Raw genomic sequence first — 22,667 nt, 5'->3', positions numbered from 1 at the left:
ATGAGGTCTATAGCTTTTGTGTTCGTTTTTGTCCACTTATGTGGATTTGCATTACAATTATGTGCCCACTTGTATGTTCAGATGTGACGTGTTTGTATTGGATGGGATTGGGATTATTTATTACTTGTTATTCCACGGCTCTTCATAATGCTGCAGAATGCTTCATTCACTTATGAGCCTTCCCCACGTTCGGTGGTCTGACATTTCTCGATAACAGACCGTTTACAGACTGCTATCAAGAAAAATGGGTTTTGTGCTTCTTATTCACGTCTTTCATATCACTCCGCTAGTCCAGTCACTTCTTGCAATGCAACTTCATTCAAAAGTGAAAGCAGACAGTAGCTGTGTTCTAAAGAATGTTTGATTCAAGATCACAATGTGTTTTGCGAACTATTTGTTTGTCAACAAAAGCTACGATGAAACAGTAACAAACTAGATGTACCGCAGAGCGGTACAAAATATTACCGTTGCCCAGACAAGCACATTTTTTCCACAAAAATAAGTCACACTTGTCAAATTGTGTTCATTTCCTACTTTGTTCCTTTTTTGTGTGTTTGTAATTGAGTGTGTGCAGAGTTGTGGTTGTTTTTGTGTACATGTGTTTTGTGTGTGTGTGTGTGTGTGTGTGTGGGTGCATGTGTGTGAGGGTGTGTGTGTGTGTGCGTGTCGTGTGTGTGTGTGTACATGTGTAGTGTGTGTGTGTGTGTGTGTGTTTATGTGTCTTTGTGTGTGTGTGTGTGTCTTTATGTATGTGTACATAAATAAAGCAAATCAGGGAACCACCTACTCTTGCGACTCTTGCGACTGCGATAAGTGCCATGGGATCTTTAACAACCATGGTGAGTCAGGACCTCAATTTAACATTCATGCAAAGGAAAACATCTGTAGTACAGTGTCCCTGTCACTGCAATAGGACATTGGGATTGATATTTGTTTGGTGGCTTTTGGCCACAGGGAAGAGTGCCACCTACTGGCCAGCCACCAACACCACTTCCAGCAGGAACCTACTCTTCCAAGGAGGTTTCTTATCCAAGTACTAACTAAGCCTTCAGTAATTCAGCAAAGTCAGGGTATCTGCTGGTCTGGCTGCTGGCTAAAAACAAAAGGTGAAAGGCATATATGATTCTAACTGTCTCACTGAATTGCATTATGCACACTCAATTCTCACTGGTATCTGCTAGACAACAAGTACCCAAACATGATTAGTTCATATATTTCACATGTAAAATACATTTTATACAACCCCACCCCCATCTTGCCTGTTCATAATTCTGAGAAATTCTTGAATTGTTTGCATGTGTGCGTGTACGTGTTTATGTTTGTGTGTGTGTGTGCGTGCGTGCATGTGCTTGTGGGTTTGCCTGTGTGTGTGCATGTGCATGCATGCGTACATATGTCTACTGTGTGTGTATGTGTCATACGTATGATTACTGTGAATGTATGTGTGTGTGTGAATATCTGTTTATGCACATGTGTGCATATGGAATGGGTTAACATGACCCCTGGAGGCAAACTGACGCAAACAATTGGTCATTCTAGGCCCTACAGTTCTCAAGATATTCACAGAAAACTCTGTTGGTGTACGGTCACTAAATGTACACATAAATTAATTTATTGTATGGCCCCCCATGAACAAAAGTCCACGAACCTTGGCATGCATGGTCCTCCTAAACCCTACGGTTCTCAAGATATTCACAGAAAATTGTGTCCGCCCTACCCTCCTTTCGGGGGTCCAGTCCAGCGGGGGGGCTACAGATCAAAACGAAAAACAATGGTTCCATGCTATCCTTGTGGGGCTACATGCCCACCGAGTTTCGTGCACCCCGGTCTTTCAGTGTCCTGGAAATCCTTGACGGAAAATTGGCCATGCGAAAAAAAAAAAAAAAATCTGACTTAACTTATATTCGCTTCGCTGCGCGGCGGTCATTATAAATGCAAAGTTATATCGTGTGGAGTTTATTTTTTTGTTTTGGAAAGTAATAAGTGTAATAAGCGGGATAATGTATAGAACGCTTGTCATTGTTGGAAGTCCCTTCAGGACGAAGCAAAACCCTCAGCTGGCACATCGGAGTCCAGTTCGCCCTGTCGGGACTTATTTTTCCATTATTACACGGCTCTTCATAATGCTGCAGAATGCTCCATTCACTTGAATGGGCCATCCAAACGTTTGGAAGTCTGATATTTCTTGATAACAGACCGTTGCTAAGTACTGTATAAGAGACTGCTGTCAAGAAAAATGGATTTTGTACTTCTTATTCACGTCTTTCATATCACTCCGCAAGTAGTCCGGTCACTTCTTGCAATGGAACTTCATTCAAAAGTGAAAGCAGACGGTTAATCAGCTGTGTTAGTGTGTCCTGATCCGGTTGGCAATGTCGGGACTTATTTCCGATGATCGGTGTTCTATACATTAGACTGTACATTATCCCTTATTTATATTTGTCATGGTTTGCAGGGAGTTTGGACCTAAACGCATAACAAACACAAACTAGGAATGAAGAGAGCTTTTACTTCAGAAAATAAGGAAACACAAATGGACTGTGTGACTAACATGAACAAAGAATCACAAAGCACAGAGGGCACATGAGGGCTTAAAGCAGTGGTCACCAACCTTTTTGAGCCCAAGATCCCTGACCTCGGCCCTGAACAAAGGCAAGATCTACCTTAAAGCGTCAAAAGAGAATCAAAGCCAAAATGCTTCCAATTTAAGACCTTTTAATTAGGCAAATGTATCAGGTCAAAAATATCACATCCTCCACCCCCTTATAAAGATGTCAATGAGATAACAATACTTAACATAGTCTTTACTTACATGATTTTGGTTTTGATTTTCTAATTGGAGTAAGTGTTTGTGACAACACATGGCATGATAAATTTGATAATGTTTGATCGCTGTTTTGGTATAAAGCATCTTTCACGTAATGAATGCGCACTCTAGAAAGTGAAAGTAACCAGGCCTACGATGCGCTCCGTGTCTGTAGCTGCCTGAGCATGTCCGCAATCGATTACGTTCTTCAAATGGAGAACAAATTCCTGACAGTCCCTGATCACTAAAGTTTAGTTTTAATTTCCTGTCAGGTAGCAGTTGATGTAGAAGCACCTAGCATAATTTGACTTCAGCGGTGACAAGTCTTCTTGCAAGAGAGAGGGAGAGAGCGCACCTGCAAAGTGCTGTTGCGCGCGCGTGTGTGTGTGTCAGGGGCGGAGCCAGACATTTGAAACATTGAGGCTTAGCCCAGTGTCACACACAGGAAGGCTAGGGGATTCCGGGGGCATGCCCCCCGGCAGAAAATTTTGAAAAATAACCCCTTAAATAATGACTTCTAGTGAATTCTATGTAAACTAATGGACACGTTGAGACTTTAAAAATGTGAGTTATATCTGACTGGCACTTTGGGTCTTTCAAGGGGGGTCTATAGGCATAGCCTATCTTATCCGCATGCACTTAGTTGTAATTAAGCATTTTAATGAGTTATGTATGTATATTATAGGCTTTGAACTCTGGCCAAAGTAGCCTTATGGTCAGGTTTAGCACAGCCCCACACATTGTGAACCCACTTATTATAATGTTCAGTGGAACACATGAAGCTAAGTTTAATCCAGGGCTTAAAATTCATTTTTCAAAATGGGGGGGAATTCCCCCCTTCAGTGCTTCACATAGGGGGACTAATTTAGTTACAAACTGAAATCGCATTTTCTATATAGGCCTACAGGCGTCAATGACAGGACACTTACACTTGACTAGCCTACATGATTTTGGTTTCGATTTTCTAATTGGAGTAAATCTTTGTGACATGATACATTTGATAATATTTGATCGTTGTTTTGGTATGAAGCATCTTTTACGTAATGAATGCGCACTCTAGAAAGTGAAAGTAGCCTAACCTAGGCCTATATGCGCTCTGTATCTGAGCCATCTGTGCATGTCTGCAATTGATTACGTTCCTCAAATGGAGAACACATCAATCCCATGGTATTTTTTGCCCTAAAATGCATGAAACATGCAAGTTCAAAATCCTGCCGGTAGCCATGCACGTTACATCTCCGTTTCATATTTGCCTAGGCTACTAGCCTACAATAAATAAATTGAACAAACTCAACTGACAACAGGTAAATCTACTGATTCGGTCATTGAGACTCTATGAATACAGTACAACAAACTTTCTGTCTTTCTGAAGTTTATTTTTGTATTCCGGGGTACAGTAGCCTAATTGCCTAATGTCTTGACAATAGTTTTTCTTACCGGCTTGCTGTTTAAACTGATTGCGCCGCTCTGAACTTTCCTGCCAGGTTATGACGTAAACCGCTACATTTAGGCTCTGGCATTGCCTAAACTCATCGTGTGGGAAATCAGATTATCTGTCAATATTGGGCTTTGAAAATAAGGGATTTTGCTCAGTAATAGTAGCCTACATTTTGTAACATTTATAGAGAAACCGAGGGGAAGTTAAATTAAAAATTAGAATCGTTGGAAATTGAAAACACATACAAAAAAAAGATTCGGGGCTTGAGCCCCCGAAGCCACCCCCTCGCTCCGCCAATGGTGTGTGTGTGTCTGCATGGGGTTACGTTCGTTTCAAGTCAGAAGTTGGTCCGTCCCGTCCCGCATTCACGCCGCTCCATTTTTAGATTAACGTTATCAGACAGCGATGTAAAATGTGTGCGGGAATTTCTCGCATCATGATGGCTAGAGTTCCGGATCTTGAATAAATCATGGCTATACCCGCAATCCCGCGCTGAAATTTAGGCCCTGTAAATGTTGGCGAACATGCGGGAATTTGGTGACTGTGCTTTTATTTTTCCTGTTATCCTCGGGATCTACTGGGTAAAGATCTACATGTACAGGTCGATCGCGATCGACGGGTTGGCGACCACTGGCTTAAAGCTACATTGTGTAATTTCATGGGTTAATTATTGGGGGAAATTCTCCCAACTAGCAGTGAGATGGTATATTGCAACAGACACGTGGTCTTCTATCTCCGTACGAACAGTCAGAGATCATCAGGTGATTCAACGTTAGGGGTTTCCCGGCAAACGTGAATGGTGTATAATATTACTATGCTACATAGCAATATGGTGCATACAATTGATTTAGAATGTTGGGAGAAGGTGAGGGAGGGGGGTAGGTGTGCTGTGGAAGGCACACTATTCCATATCAGGTTTAAGTGTTCAAAAGTACAAGTATTTTCCCTTAATGTATTATAATGTAATGTTTATTTGGTCATAAATAGGATATACATCCTTTGGTCGGAAATTCTCCGAACTAGCAGTGTGATGGTATATTGCAACAGACTCCGTGTAGTTGAAGATAACGCTAACGTGATCTTCTATCTCCGTATGAAGAGTCAGAGATCATCAGGTGATTCAACGTTAGGGGTTTCCCTCCTTGGCTAATGTATTCTAAAGATGGAGGCTGAAACAAGGCTGCTACCATACAGGCGACTTGCTCGTTTGTATTCGGAAAGGCAGATTCTACGCTTACGAGAATTCTTTGGTTTGTTGGTGGAAGTAATTACACATGAATGAGCACATATTTTTGAAAGACAAAATGGGTTTTTGCTAAGAATCGACCCCAAAAATTACACAATGTAGCTTTAAAGACCGACTGAGGCAAAAGTTTTTAAACATTTTGAAATGTTTATTTGGTGTTTTTTACATGTTACAATACATATTATGAGCAAAACACTCTCTGATGATCAAAATCTGGCGGGGATTTTTTTCATGGCTTTCACCAAGTCTTACGCAGAGCTAGTGAGCGGAGAGGAGCGCGAGCAAGGAATTTTGTTACACTGCGAAGCGCTTTTAAATTTAGAGGCCAGAGCGGCCGCTCTTTTCTGCTCCATTTCTGCTCTGATACCGCTCACACCACCAGTCTGAGGCATGCCCAAATCCACCCAGAATTAATTTCTTCCTAATAAAACCAAGACCGTTAAATTAAAAAAAATTGGCCATTGTAGCTTGTTGATAGGGATGGAGTTTGCTAAATATTTTAGAAAGTAAACTGATAAGTCATGCAAGTGTACTATTCCTAAAAAACAACTACCATAAATCCTCAAACTATGGCCAGGATTCTATTCATAGCCGGGCCTCGGATAATAGTGGGGCTGTGGTCGATTCAGCCAAATAAAGACTGGTCCCCAAATATAAGCCGGGGTAATAATTGCCTACCAGTAGGGCTATCAGTCCTAGAAAGAAACTGGAAGACACTCAATGAAATAAGACCTCTTCTTAATATTTTATATTGTTAGTTGGTTTAATACTGTCGCCAATGAAAAGTCATTGTCCTACACAATGGGTCTCCAACACGTCGCTCTCAAGCTCAGTCGCTTGCCGCCCCCTCCTTGCCATAGGCTGAAGCAGTGCTACATTTAAACACAATTGTTGCCACGACTCAAGGCATTCCAGCCTACGAATTTAATAAAAAGTAAATCATGCATAATTAAAAAATAACTCAATTTAGGCTACTTGGCTATGCAAGAAGGTTTCATTTACAGCACAGTGCACGTTCAATGAATGAATGAAAGCGGCTGCCTTATCTCGCAATAAACAGCGGGTGGAAATCCCAACACTCTTTCAACTACATGAAACGTAATAGGGAACCATCAAATACCCCCCAGATTTCAGTGCCTGTCAGTCCCAACATTTAGCAATATAATCAAACAGTCCAAAAGTAAATTAAATCCCAAACCAAACCGAAAATCTTCTGCTTTTGATATCCTACCGGTATGCCACTCCAAACAAAACAAAACATGTCTCACAATAAAACGCAATAAAGGCCTGCCTGGAATACAAACCTGCCCCAAATAAAGGCCTGTGCTTTGCACAGCCTAAGTAAATAAAATACTTAGGCCATAATTTGAGGATTTACGGTAGATACTAACAATGTAGAGCAAGAAAAACCATGTGGTAAAACTGTTACAGTGAGTAAAGATTCATTTTGGAATCTACGAAGACATTTCAGTTGAATTATGCTAGGCTACATTGTTTTCGCATATAACGGAATCTATGTGGACAAAGTGCATTCAATGCTCCACAATAATCGGATGCAGTGAGAATTTTCTCTGCTAATGCACTGTCATTCTTGTCTGGGCGTGCCAAACACACACACACGCGGGTATACGGGCCACTTATTTGGTTCTTGCGGACTGGATGTGGCCCGCAGGCCGCCTTTTGGGGAACCTTGGTCTATGAGTTCAGGTCTCACAATAACAGAATTGATTTTGCCCGTATTTCTGTTATCACAAGAGATGAGGACCAATCACAAACAGAGAAATTTGTCGCAATCGACTGACTTTTGAGTCGTCAAAGACCCGACTTTTTAAGTAGCTGCAAGACAGTGAAGCTCGTCTGAGGTAATTTCAGTGAGTGCGTTAACGTTGTCGTTGGCAAGAGCCAGAAATAGCATTAGTACAGAGTAGACACATACACTACTGGTCAAACGTTTGGGGTCACTTAGAAATACCAGCCGAGATCAGTAGCATTGTTTTTTTTATCAGGGCAGCAGTTTTCTGATTACATTATGTGCCTACAAAAGGGTTCTCCAATGTTTTCTCAGTTAGCCTTTTGAAAATATATCAGATTAGTAAATATAATGTGCCTTTGGAACATTGGATAAATGGTTGCAAATCTGAAAACTGCTGCCCTGATAAAAAAAAATGCAACAGATCTCAGCTGGTGTCTATAGTGGAGTGGAATAGAAATTTCTAAGTGACCCCAAACTTTTGACCGATAGTGTAAATATTTTTTTCCCCCGAAGTAAGATGTCGGACACCTATTATTTTGTTTTTGGCTGTGGTACAAGGTACATTGATTCTGATTCGGCAAGTCTTCACCACATTTAAAAAAAAATTAGATGTAAGAGAAAGTTGGGTAAAGTTTATCTGGAGGGAATATGTGCCCTGACAGATAAAGCCCGGGTATGCAATCTCCATTTTACCGATGACTGCTTTGCCAACAATGGACTGGCTTTTTCGACCAGTTTTCTGAACTTATGTCGCTCATCATCACTAGCTATGATCGGATAACTGTAAATGGTGACTTTAATACTCATGTCAATAAGACAACTGATGCTAAAGCCAGTAAGTTCCTTAATGTTTTGGACAGTTTAGAGCTAAAGCAGCATGTTACAGGGCCCACCCACAACCTTGGCAACACCCTCGATCTAGTCATTTCTAGAGGGATAGAAGTCACTGACTTATCAGTAAATGATATAAATATGTCTGATCATTATTGTGTATCTTTTAATATAGCACTACATACTTCAAAAATTCATTCCGAAATTGCAATCAAATCGCAACTCTTGGACATTAGAGCAGAACAGCAGTTCATAGCTCTTATAGACTCCATAAACTTAGATATTTTACATCATCCAATTGATCAAATGGTAGAGGCTCTCAATCGTGAACTAGGTGTTCTGCTTGACAGAGTGGCACCCTTAAAGACTAAAAAAGGCCCTGTAGCAAACTGACACCTTGGATGAACGAAAATATCCATGATCTAAAAAGATCCTGTAGAAAAGCTGAGAGAACATGGAGAAAAACTAAGTTACAGGTTCACCGTGCCATTCTAAAAGAAAAAATAGCAAATTATAATAGAGCTATTCAGAATGAGAGAAGGAACCACTTCCCTAAGGTAATTGCTGAAAACAGTGGAAACTCTAGGGTGTTGTTCTCCACTATTGATAGGCTATTGCATCAAACACCTTTTGATACACTCAGTCAGGCATCCTCTCCAAGATGCGAAGAATTTGCAGACTTCTTCAAAAACAAAGTAATTTCTATAAGTGAGGCTATTGGTAACATAGGTAATATGTTTGATAGTACACCCAAAAACAGCCCCCCAAAATTAAGGTTCTTTAGCACTATTACTGTACTCAATCTGAGCTTAGTGAAATTATAACTCAAACCGGCTCCTCAACATGTGCTTTGGATCCAATCCCTACTAGATTCCTCAAAAATGTATATGATAGCTTAGCTCCCTTTATTCTCAAGATAATAAATAACTCATTAGAAACAGGTATATTTCCAACTGCTTTTAAAAACGCTGTCTTTTTACTTAAAAAGTTGAATCTTGACCATACTAATCTGAGCAACTACAGGCCTATATCAAACCTACCGTTCCTGAGCAAAGTACTTGAAAAAGTCGTTTGCAATCAGTTAAATACCTTCCTCAACGAAAACAGTATCCTTGAAAAATTCCAATCAGGTTTTAGATCAAATCACAGCACAGAAACGGCTCTAGTAAAAATAGTCAATGATCTTAGACTGGCTACTGACTCAAACAAAGTCTCAATCCTTATTCTTCTAGATTTGAGTGCGGCATTTGACACCATTGATTTGCCTTGGTCCCCTGCTCTTTTCCCTATATATGCTTCCGTTGGGAAACATCATAAGTCAGCATAATGTAAACTTCCACAGCTACGCAGATGATACCCAATTGTATATTTCTGTGGAGCCAACTAACCCAGATGGCCTTTACTCCCTCACTGCATGCCTAACCTCCATTAATCAGTGGATGAGCAAACATTTTTTGAAACTAAATGATGACAAAATAGAGGTACTTTTGGTTGGACCAAAACCAAAGCGAGACATTGTTCTTAGTAATCTGGGGAACTTGGCGCACCAGGTCAAACCAAAAGTAACAAGCCTCGGTGTCATCTTAGATGCAGAGTTAAGTTTTAAGCCCCATAGTTCATTTAAAGTTACTCAGGCAGCCTATTTCCACCTGAGAAACATTGCCAAAGTGCGGCCCTTTTTAACTCAACAAGATGCAGAAAAACTAATTCATGCCTTTATCACTAGCAGGTTAGACTACTGCAATGCACTTTTCACTGGTCTTCCCAAAAAACACCAAGAAGAGAGAACACATCACCCCTGTTTTGGCTGAACTGCACTGGCTCCCTGTTTCCTATAGAATTGAGTTTAAGGTTATGCTAATTACTTACAAAGCTCTGAATGGCATAGCACCTTCATATATCTGAGCTTTTAATATCTTATCAACCACAAAGGAAACTTAGATCATCCAATTCTAATCTTTTAATTGTACCCAAAGTGCTCAACAAGCAAAGTGGAGAAGCTGCTTTTATCCATTATGCCCCAAAACTATGGAACATCCTGCCTCTGTACATCAAGCAGGCGAGTTCAGTAAATATGTTTTAAAAAGATCTGAAAACATACCTGTATAGAAAAGCCTTTAGTTAACTCATCTTATTCTGTAGACTACTTTTTCAGATTATTCTACTGCCATTGGAGGGCGCAGCCAGCCAAAAGCAGATGTGCTCCCCCTATTAAGTCAGGTTCTGCTCAAGGTTTCTTCCTGGAATATGGGAGTTTTTCCTTGCCACAGTTGCCATATGGCGTGCTTGTGGGGGTTAAGGCTGCCAGTCTTGAATGTCTGTGTATAAAGTCAAATAATTGCGACATATGCTAAGAACAAGCTAAGGCTGGCTGCTTGAGTCCGTGATCAACGGGCCTAAGCATTTGTTAGCCTAGGCATTTGTCAGCAAAGCCTTTACAGTATATATCCATAGTAGTATAATAGTATTTCTGATATGTTGCTGATTGGATCATAAATGGCCACAGCAATGAAGAAAAGTGATTGATAATGACTGACCAACTATTATTGTGTTACATGCTCCAAATGTAAAGCACTTTGAGCTGCATTCTATGTATGAAAGGTGCTATACAAATAAAGCTTATTATTATTAGGCAGGAGAAAATGGGCTTCGCTAAAAAGCTGTTGCTCTAGCCGGATGCTGTGCCAACTATTTATCCTGGCGACATTGCAAGAGTTAAATTGGTATGTTTATTTTTGTTGTTAAGTCATGTCTAGCTAAAGCTAACATTAATGTTACAGCTTTCTAGGAAAAGGTAGTGGTTAGAGGCCAAGCCTCAATAGGCAAATGCACTGTGAGCGGAAAAAACAGCCTTGCATTTTTGGCCCAACGGGCCGCTGGACTCAAATGTAACAAATTGCTTTACTGCACTACACACACGCCGCCAGGCACATCACATTCCATCTATTGCAACTGGACTGATGAAAGGTCATGTACACCTGTAGGCTACATTGTATTTGGGAAAAGCAGAAGGTAGCAGCATAATGTATTTATTTATTTATTTATTATTACACAAAACAATCCCTGTCAGTTCCATGCAGTTTTCAACAGCTATCAAGAAGAGAGGTCATGTCATGGATTTTTTGTGAATGTTTCTTCTTCTACATATGCAAGAGTTTAGTCATCTAGTTCATATGATATTCAACTTTATTGTCAATGCACAAATTAAATACCAGTAGTCTAAAACAAAATGCAGTTTTCGTTGTGGAAAACGTGTTATATCCATGATGAGTCTTGAGTTACTGAATTAACTTAACATTGTGTGCTGATAAGTATTACACTCTGTCTACTCTACTTTAACTTTTGTCTAACTCTGCCGTCTACTCTAACTTTTGTGTGGGCATTATAAGCAGCACTAGCTCAAGCGGGCAATCTGGTGGGCTTTAAGCGGTTTCCTTCAAAACTTCCATAAAAAACAGACTAGGTTTCTAATTGTGACCGGTCTTTATTTGTCCAAACCTCCAGACACACCAGGCCAGTAAATAAAGGCGTGCATCTACTGTAATTGGGACTCTGCTTTTAATCAAAGTAAAGTTTTACAGTAATCTGGTATAGCCATTGCTATAGTGTCTCATGCTTGTTGGTGAATGATTATAATCAATTATTATAATGACCTATGATTGTATTATATCATGTTATAAATCACTAAGGCAATAACCTTCCTAGAAAGTGTAGTATGTTTTTTTTTTTTTTAAACTCATCTCTCACTGAGCTTCCTCCATGTAAATGTGCATGCATAGAATGCAAATGTGTTGGCCTTACCTCAATATCATCATGAAGGACGGTGTTTGAGAGAGGGAGGCAATGCAGCATGTAAGGGAGGACAGCACCATAAAGGGAAGGAGGAGATGGGTACAATTGCTGCCACAGTCACCTGGCACAGCATAACTTGGAATGCTTTGCAGGTCAATGCATCCACAGTCTGTGTAGTTCTGTGTAGTTTAATATAAGCATTAGACATTTTTATTGGTCTTATGTTAGTGAGTAAAGTCCTTCACCTTTTCTGAGATGAGAAACATTTTTGGCATTAAAAGCAAGTTGTTGGGTGGACCAATATGGACCATTTTAACACCCTTAGCCTATAGCACAGTGGTAGTGATGAAATTGATTGACAGGCTCAGTGTCCACAGGGACTGAGGTTCACATCTGGCCTGAGGTCATTTCCAGAACACAGAAAATGGGGCAGGCTTTATACAATGACAGAAGCGCGGTTGGCACCACTTTGTGCACAACCAATGGCTTCCCTGATGGGGTGAACAACATATATTTTCTTGGAAATTGAGTTAACAACTGCATCTAAAAAAAACTTTGTTTAAAAGGACTATGTGTTTACTGTACTTCCGAAAGGATTTGATTAGAGCTTAATGTACTAATTGAAGTTTAATTCACCCTTCGCTAAGTCCCGCCCTCCTTAGTTACTGTTGCTATGCCTGACAAGCTTTAGCACCCTGCACGTCTATTACATAGGGGGAGAAACGGGACTTTTCAATGAAATGTCATTTACAAAGACATCGTACCACACTGAAAGCTAATATTTTGTCACTAGCAACCTACATCTGTCCTCTGTCAAATACAGTTGGAATTTCAGCTCTGAACAAAACCGTTCATGAGTTATTTAAGCAGAAGTCGAATGTGCATTTTGTTTCATTCGACTCTCCTGGCCAACATGGCAAAAATCGAAAAGCTTGTCAGACCTCCCGTGCCTAGTGACGGATTGCTAAGCCACGATTGGCCTGTGGCGGTTTTCTGGTGTGGCTTAGCGAAGGGTGAATTGCACCAGTGGTTACATTCTTTGATAATCAAAAGTAAACTGAGTGTGTGTAGACATATTGATGTCAGGGTCAGGCTAGGAGTCAGATCCAATGATTAGTAGAAAAGACTTGGATGTCTTCAACCTACCCCCCCATGTATAACTGGTAACTACTATTCTTTTAACTGCTATTCTTTTCCTAACTTGGCTTGCCTGGGAAATTGCATTACATTACATTTGGCTGACGCATTTTTAACCAAAACGACTAACAACATGGTAAACAGCAATTCTCTCAACAATTTTAGGATAATTTAAAAAGGTAGGTAGGGTACAGTAAGAATAAGTGCATCAGTGAGTGCTGTTTTTAAACAGTTGAGTGTCAGTTCAAGACAGGTGGTAAGTGCTAGGATCAGCAAAACTAGTTGTAAGTAGTGCTATGAGAGGAGATGTTCTCTGAAGATCTGGGTCTTCAGCAGTTTTTTGAAAATGGAGATGTCCCTGCCCTTGTAGGAACTGGCAGTGCGTTCCACCAACGAGGAACAACAGATAAGAAAAGTTTGGATTGGCCTGAGCGTACCGGTGGTAGAGCTAGACGTCGTTCGTCTGAGGAGCGCAACGGTCTGGAGGTAGCGTATGTCTGTATGAGGGCATTCAAGTAGGTGGGAGCAGAACCGGAGACTACTTTGTAGGCAAGCATTCAAATTATCCCTGTGAAAGTGTATTGAATGGAAAGAAAATATACTGTATACTCACTACCACATTCTTGGTTGTGTCATCAAATACTGCTGTTTTGCAGCCTGCATGGCATGGAGACCTAAATTCCACACCATTGGATCCACAGACTGGATTGAAGGCTTCGTCTGAGCAAGAGCACGGCACACTGCAATCACTGGAGTTATTTTGCCTGTAAAAAGAGCGTAAGGCAGTAGATAGCTCATTTTGGTGATAAACATACCTAGCCGGGTAAACCAACTCATTCATGAATTGAAAAGTCTGCTCACTCGTGATTGAGAAACCATTCCAGCAATTGCATCGCAATGGGTGCTAATTTTGAAACCATTGGTCCAGCCTAACCAATCACATTGATCAGGGATGCATAATGTTACTTCTTACTTTGCCTTAACTTCACAAACTGACAATAAACAGCATTGGCAGTCAGGAAACAATGTATGTGGGTTTACCTTTGCATTTACACATTTACTTTACATTTACACATTTTTTTATGTTTGCAGGTGTTGCTACTACCGTTTACTACAGCCACTTTCAATTTTGAAGCTATAGCGTCATCCCCTCTTATTGCTGATTAGGCAGGTCTATCAACCCATGGAAATGTTAGTGAGCTATGGTGTATCTCCCTCTGAAAGGAGATCTAGGTGGGTGTGATCACCTATCCAACCAGAAACTAACTTCACCATGGTGCCTATGAGTTCAAATAATAGGTGAGTGCAGATGCATGTAGTCTATACTCTGCCATTCACACACACAACATTTTTAGTAAAGCAATGTTTAGTGGAATCCTGGTGTTGCACTCACTTTGTCATCAAAATACCAACAAGCTGTTTGATGTTGCACTCTTTGCTCTTCTTACCTTTCATTTGAGACCAGGATTCTGCTTCTTCATGTGCAGTAAGCATTTGATTGTCAGTATGCATTTTAGATAACCAAAAGTCCCATAGGCATTTTACAAAACGCATGAGCATACCTTGGCAAATAATGGTCTAAAGCAATCATATTTTCATTCTATATTGATCTACTTTTGCACGCAGCTTCACAAGACCTGGTGCTAGGGCTCAGTTGTGTTTCTAAGTGATATCAAGTGGCCTAGAGGGCTGAAATGTGGTCAGTTCAGAGATGCTTGTAATCCGGCAGAAAAAAAAAACTATAAAACTATATTCTAACCTCTGTAACTCTGTGTCAGTACATCACACAGTTATTCTGACTGTTTCCTATGAAAACTACAGGTTCTCAGCTTTCTCAGATGGTACACCCAAAACACACCCATGACTAACTAAGAAATGTAAGAACAACCCATTTTGAACAATGAGCCTGGCGTCTAGCAAACCCATCACGCCGTCAATATAGCAATATTGAACTGGACATGCCCTATATGTGCTTATACCATAGGCTTCAGATCATGCATTTCAGACTGTCAACATAGGGCCATTAGTGTCTTGGCAGAGGCATCTAGATTTTGATTTCAAACCTCCAGCTATCAATGGTATATTCAGATAGTACAGTGTTATTTTCTTGCTAGATTTTGAGAAATCTAAATATCATCTTTTGTTTACTTTTCACAGCTGTTTCAGACGTTGCCACACAGATTTGTAGGTAGTAAGCAGCTTCAATGATACAATGCTATATTCAAAAGCGATCATTATGGGGGTAGTTCTAAAGCCCTATTTGGACGGGATTAGTTTTACGTGGAGACGTGGAGGTAAAGTAATTATTACCAGAGGTTTTAGTCCCGTCCGAATGTGACATGTCAGTAATTATTATCAGTAATTATGTCAGTAGAAATTATGGCCAATTTTACCTTATGTAAAACGGTCTGGAAAAAATACCTCAGGTAATATTAATCCTGTGCGAATACGACCCTCTGTAAAAATGTAGATATTCCATCATATCCTGTTTTCCGCATTTTTTGAGCATGGAGGCACTTAAAGTAGCACAATGCAAGGCAACCACAGGGTGATGATTTTGCCTGGTTAGGTAAAATATAGGCTACCAATGTAATCAACAAGGAGGATGAATTTGTGTGATATTTTTTTAGCTGTAGCCTGTAGAATACCCGAGGCTCACCACAAACATTTCATTATAGCCTACAGTTGTCCTTGACATATTTAGCATATGACAAATAAACTTGAACTTGACACTGAACCAATTACTCCATGTTGCATGTATGAATAGGATATTAGGAAGCAACATAGCACACACATAGCGACAGGAAGGTGACGGCAGTGTGTAAATTGAGTTACCCCTCCCACCTTTGATAGAATACAGAGGTTTCATAATCCCGTGTGAATTGGCCATTTATATTACAGACGTCCTATGGTAAAATTACTTTACCTCACGTCTCCACGTAAAACTAATCCTGTTAGGGCTTTAGATATCTTAGAAGGCAGGAAAAGAGAGTTAGATCGGTTTTGAACTGTACTTGTGGCCTCGCTCCCCTATTAGATATCTTAAAAGGCAGCATTTTTTTTTACTGTTCAAATGATATTTGAAAATCATTAAAAATACACACAAAATCTAAAAGTGTGGGTATAGTGGAGAAGTAACCATCACATCCAATGTCTACCAACTAGCTAAGTTACTGCCTGGGAACTAGAGAGCACTTACAGTTAATTTAACGTCCTATTAACCCATAGGCAGTGTATAAGAGCACACACAGTGTAAAGCTTGCATTACTTGAGCTTCCTGGGTCTATCGCTTCAGTAAAGTAATTCAGTAAACTAAATTAATCCATGCTTTTGTCACCTCAAGGATTGATTATTGCAATGCTCTATACCCTGGCTGCAATAACACCTGTCTAAAGAGCTTACAGCTTATACAAAATGCAGCTGCTCGCACACTCACTAGAACTAAAAAATATAAACATATTTCCCCTATCTTGGCATCTCTCCTGTATGACCCTAGGCAGATGGGTCAGGCCCTTGAGTCGCTCGAGGTTTCTTCCTATACTGTATGTATCTCTAATTCTAGGGAGTTTTTCCTCGCCCCTGTTACCCATGGGCCTTCTTTCTTTCTTTTCTTCCTTTCTTTTCTTTTTTTCTCTGATTGCCTACATTCTGTAAAGCGCCATGATACATGTGTAATGTTTTGGCGCTCTATAAGCACAATAAATTGAATTGAATTAAACGGGCTCTGGAGCATGTTACACTTGCGTTGCAGATTCAGGAAGCTGGAGCCTGTGTGAGTAGTCACTGGCTGCAAGGCAATTCATTATGCATTTGAATGCCAGAAAACCATGAGGGGCACTTGATATCTGCTACAATTAACCGTTTTATTCCCCAGCCTAAACAGGGTTGTACACAGGCTTGTAAAAGAGCATCTGAGCATGTTTTGACAACCAAACGATCATACCTTCTATGTTAACAAAATGCTTTTTTCTGTGATGCCTTTTAAATGATATGTTAGCATATAAAATGGCCCTATTTTGACAATGTAACAAATGGCCCTATTTTGACAATCGAAAACTCATGGTCTGAAGTGTATGGTTTAGGCACATTTAATGCATGTTCAGTCCACTAATTTGATGGCAAAATAAGTAATCAGACGCTAGGCGTATGGTTAAAAAAGTTGTTCTTAAGTTTCTTAATTAATCAAGCAAGGGGCGCATAAGAGCAGTGTCACTGTCTGTGTCTTTAGTTTCACTGTTTTGGGACTTCCAGTTTCTTACTAGTGTCTTACTCTAGCGTCTTGTGTATTTGCTTCCTGTGTCACTTCCCAGTTTTCATGTTCCATGTGTTTCCTTGTCACATCCTGTTTCTTTCATTCCGTTTCAGTGTCATTGTGTTTTGTCTGTCTCTTTATGTTTGATTAGTTTAATTTGGTCCTTGGGTAAAATATAATGTGCGTTGTTTTGGACAAAAAGCGTCTACTAATACATTTAAATGTAAACATATATATAAACAAACGCAATTTACTTTGGGGTCACTGACTGTACTTTTAAGATCTTGTCTTTGTCTTGGTCTTTGCTTGGTTTTGTAATTTGTCATGTTGGTTGCTCTGTTCCTGTTTATCTCTCAAGTAAGTAAATATCCTTTTGAGTTTATTTTGTTTATTGGGTGAGTTGTGCAATTGGCTCCTAACTTCTGCTAGCATCGTGACAAGCACAGTGCATTGGTATTTTGATGACGAGTAAGCACATCTCTGCAGAAGGAATCTGCTTGCACGCGCGACCATGCATGTAACATCAGGATACTACCAATACTTGTTTTGCTAAAACAAGTGTGTGTGTGTGTGTGTGTGTGTGAGAAGCACACACCTGTACTCACCTAGTATGTTATTTATTTTCGCAGTACTGACTGAATGACATGGGGTTTCAATCGAAAAAATAGCCTGAAAAAACAACACTTACCCCAATAGCATTCAAATCACTGAATATACATCCTAAGAAAATTCATGAAAACACACCAGCACAAACATTTTTTCATTGCGTTGCCTGGGACTCTGCTACAGTGTGCTCTAAACATAGTAGAGTAATACTGTGCATTTCTACCTGGCGCCACAATGAGCCGGGTGTAAGATAGGGTGCTTAGACTTTTATATATGTCCACGCAAGTTTGTAACTTTATTTTATACCTTAATGAAACAGGAAATTATGGATTACTGCTTGAAATTGAATCACTTTGATTACCTTAATAAAAACAAAGTTTCTGTTACATTTTGTTTATACGTTTTTGTAGGAGTGCCAATAAATGAGGCATGTGTGTTTTTGTTGAAAATATTTACTTCTTTATAACAATTTTTTTCTTCTCAAAAAATTGGCTTCCCTTGGATTCTCCCTAATGGTTTAATTGTGAAACAAAGATGAAACATCATGCCTCTTTTTACTAATATTTACCAGTGGTGGCAATAAATGTGGGTGTCACTGTATCACCAGCTTTATAATCTTAGATGAAAAGATGATTTGAGTGTCACTTCTCCCTTTTCTGTACAATCTACAATGCTGAATACAGCAAATTGCTCCCTAGCCAGACATGTTGTGGGTTCAGTTCCCAGCTGCCCACCATTGTGCCCTTGAGCAAGGCACTTAACCCCGAGTTTCTCCGGGGACAATGCCCCTTGTAATGTAATTGACATACAGTATAAGTCGCTTTGGATAGAAGTGTCTGCTAAATGAGTAAAAAAAAAAATAAAGCAAAAAGTCTCTGGAAATTGAGAAATATAAAGCTTCTGTCAATACTGTAAAGATGTCAATATAATTGAGATACTTACTTGGAAATATTTAGTCCAGCAATTGATTGTGTGGGACAGCCAAGGAAAAGTAGGGGCACAGCAAAAATGATGCAAACAAGGACAGAAACTGTGCACATTAAGGCCGACCCTCTTACAGAAAGACCAAGTCTGCGCATAATTAGTCCTCCAGTCATTATGCCCAGAGTAGCTGAGGGAATAATCACACCTCCTGAAACAGAAGATGCTTAACATAAAAACTGAGAAAGAGAGAAAGGAACAATTGGAGAAGAAAGGAAGTAGATATTATTCTGTACACACAATAAAAAGAATTTTGTAGATCAGTTTTGTATTATCCATAAAATCCCTCTGTTTTGTAGACATATACTTATGTGCTCTACATATTGTTATGTGCTCTTTAGAAGGTAAATTATAATGATATTTGCACACCTATGAAGTAGTTCTTCTTTTTTTGGCCATATCACACTTTGACAGTGGGCAGTGCTTTGACTTGGCCAGCTTCCCTCGCGGTCCACGCGCGGGATCACGCGGCATCACACAACTTTATTTTGTAGTTTTCCAGTGATGCTGCAACGACGCTGCAACAACCCAAAGAACTGGCAGATGTCTCAAGTGAGCATGGTGTCTCGTGAAAAGAAATGAAGCCTGGAAAACCCTACACAGAATTCACTACAGACTTCAGCAGACTGGTTTAGAAATAATTTAATAGCCAGAAATATGCCTGCCCTGCCCTAATAAAGAAATATTTGGTTAACTGCGAGTGAATCCCGTTTGCAGCCGTAGAAGAAACATGGGACAAATTAAACATTCTGGTTTTCTCCGAAGTGCAACGATGATAGACAGACATCATTTGGACAAAATATAGAGCATATTAACCTCCGTTGCTCAGCCAAATGCCTTCCTGTTATGTCCTGTTATCACGGAGTTACAGGCGATAAACGATTTTTGATGGTCACAAGTTTACTTCATTAGCGGTTTATTTTTATGATTATTAAAGAGTGTTTTTCATTTAAAGGTTTGACTTCGTGCTTATTCAGTAGAGCATTTAATGCTCTTCCCAATCCCAGACGTTCACATTGCATGTTTGTTTGTAATGGATGCAACCATGAGATAGGCAACGTTTGGTTTGACGGCAATGAGTTGTTAACAGACATGAACCAAGACATGTAGCCCAGCAGCAATCTAGGGACTGTTCGTTATTTATTGAAAGGGCCACCGGAGGAATTTTGAGTGCTTCAGTCAAAAGTTGCATGACCCTCCCTTGCCTTCTAGAAATTGTTCAATGACCCTCCGACAGAATTTAGAAAAAAAGACATGACCCTCCCCTGCCAATTGTCGCTGTCTTCCGCCCTCGCTGCTTTGCGCCACAGCCACACACTGTGATAATAACGTTCTTAAATGAATCTTTCCCGTGAGCTTGCATGCTACCAGTCCTTCCTTTTCAAATGTGTTGCGCCTGTTTGCACAATTTCACAAATAATCATATGTGATTAATAATATGACAAATAATCCCTGTGCACGGAGACCGAAACAATGCATGCCAACGTTTTCTGTGTTTCTCACGTATTTTAACTTCCCCCCGCTGTCTTGCTGTTTTAATGTTTTCCCGTAGAATATCCCATATTTTAATACTTTCATAACAGCCCTGCCATCGGGCCTGTCTCTGCGTTGCCCTGTTGCTACCCCTTGCCCTTCCAACGAAACAGATGTCTTCAAATCATCGTTGTCCTTGCTTGAAGGCGAACTTAGAGTGATGTTAACCTATTTAAGTTTAACGGCGTGATTGTCATGAGAGCACGATTCATTGGCGCTTGCATGTTCGGCCTTATGTCTACGTGCGCACCTGAGGCTACTCAGCTACTAGACCATAACTTACCAACTCTGCACTGTAGACCCTAACTGGCAGACTTACGCACTAGGCAACTTGGAACATAACACATTTGACAAAGGACAGATGTATGTTATAGTCACAAAATATTAACTTTCAGTGTTTTACGATGTCTTTGTCATGGGGAAGTTTTTTTCCCCATGCATTTATTCTAGGCTACTGTCAGTCACTGCCGTGAGAGAAGCGGGTTCTGTGTTTCGATACTACATTAATCCATATGTTTCATTAGGCTACTAGGCTATTTGTTTTGCCTTACTTTTGATTCATTTAGGCTAGGCCTTTTTATTCAGTTATTCCTCATCTTCCGTCCTTGTGTAGCGCACGCATTCTCAGACCTGTCACCTGCCACTCATCGTAAGGGAGGTGTTTGGAATCATTCCCGCGTTACAATCATCAGCCAATCAAGATGGTCACTTCAGTCAAACTTGTGCATGAGTAATAACGTCATCCATAGCAACGAAGACTCACTCACTCTTAGACTGTTAGTCAAAGATTCTAGAGCGCTCAGCTCCAGAATCTGTTCAGGAGTTGTCATTTTCCCTTACTAAGAGTAGGTCTGAAAGGCTTTGTGAATAACTTAATAAGAGAAACTCCTATACAGTAGCTAAACTCTTTTATTGCTATTTAGGAGTAGCCTACTCCTAGTGGTAAGATAAAAGGCTTTGTGAATGTAACCTCACACCAGAACGCTTAAGTTATGGTCAACAAAGTTACTTTTAATTTCTCATTTGCTTTAACTGGAATCAAACCTTTTTGATTATGAAACCTGGTACCTTTTACACCTACTCACTGGTGAGGTATTAATCTGAAATCTGACAAACTGAAAATGAGGGGCAACCAAACCAAGCAATTATCAATTTACATGAAACCCAAATCATGACAGTATTAACACAAAATCAAATAAGCCCCTTTCTTAGTTCACCTTTAGGCTATAGTTCCGTATTCACTAGGTCTTAACAATTCCCTTCAACAGGCATTTAGATTTAGTAAACCCCCTTCAATTACACATCATAACATCAACAGCACATAACACATTGTAATACACTTGTAAGCACCACAACACGTGATTCAGTATCAACAAAAAGTCCCTCCCAATAAGTTCAATGCTTTGGCATGACTCAATTCCGCTGTCAATCCGACTGTTGTCACTTATAGTTAAATGTTAAGCCAGTGTCAGACAGGATGGTCACTTAAAAGTGTTCCACAAGAAAAGTATTAGCCAGTTCACGGGTGAACGTCTATTAGTGCCAGTAACTGGAGTGGAGAGTCTCATGTGGCAGGAATACTCACAGACCACACCGCTGGTGCAGCGGGAGTGAGAGAGGGGAGGGAGGGAGAGAGTGAGCTTGACCGAACAAGCTGGCTTCTCTTGCAAGCTGACGCGGATGAAACGCCCCCGTTAATCTAGAAAGCATTTTAAAACTAACACTTTGTTCTCTAAACTAATTTAACTTCACAATAGGATAACTAGTGAGGCAATTCCACCTCACACTACTGACGCCATACACTTTCGAGCGGCAACAACGCAAAGTTGATTGAAGTGTGAACTTGTTCTTCTCCATGGACACAACCGTTCCAGGTATCTTCGTCCACCGAACCGAACACAATGACACTACTTTGAACTGAACTTAAAGATACTTTACTTAATACTTAACTTAATGCAACTCGATAGAGTACCTTCACTTTTGTCTAACGGTGTAGTCCACGGAGGCTGCCATCTCTCTCACTTTCGTTCGCCCTTCTCCCAAGTCCCTCCCTCTCCATACTCCCCCATTGGACGGCACAACAACCTTTACAGCCACTGATTGGTTTACTGTCAATCCACGTCCTAGGCTGCTATTGAATATAGTTCTTCACAGGGAGGGTTGACACGCCAAGACAGCGGTGTACAGAATAATTATCCATAGTCTGAGGCACCCTTACCCCCCTTCAAACCCTGCCACATATACCCTCTCCACAAGTAACACGTTCCCTGAAAGACCATAAGCAAAAAAAAA

At 40.2% G+C, this 22,667-nt stretch overlaps 1 protein-coding gene across 3 annotated transcripts in view; it reads right to left on the bottom strand.

Annotated features, from left to right (window-relative positions):
- The window catches only part of slco2b1 (solute carrier organic anion transporter family, member 2B1), a 217,344-nt gene that overhangs the window by 54,973 nt on the left and 139,704 nt on the right, over nt 1–22,667 (bottom strand). For all 3 annotated transcript variants that reach the window (XM_048229425.1, XM_048229428.1, XM_048229426.1), the window contains 3 exons: nt 18,804–18,993; nt 13,617–13,767; nt 11,876–12,045 (listed from right to left, as the gene is read on the bottom strand). In XM_048229425.1, the coding sequence (XP_048085382.1) occupies nt 11,876–12,045; nt 13,617–13,767; nt 18,804–18,993 (511 nt within the window). The remainder of the gene's footprint in view (nt 1–11,875; nt 12,046–13,616; nt 13,768–18,803; nt 18,994–22,667) is intronic.

This window comes from Alosa alosa, chromosome 20 (genome assembly GCF_017589495.1).
Source record: "Alosa alosa isolate M-15738 ecotype Scorff River chromosome 20, AALO_Geno_1.1, whole genome shotgun sequence".
Classification (NCBI taxonomy): Eukaryota; Metazoa; Chordata; class Actinopteri; order Clupeiformes; family Clupeidae; genus Alosa; species Alosa alosa.
The sequence above is the reverse complement of the archived record's forward strand: the minus strand, read 5'-3'. Positions and strand labels throughout refer to the sequence as shown.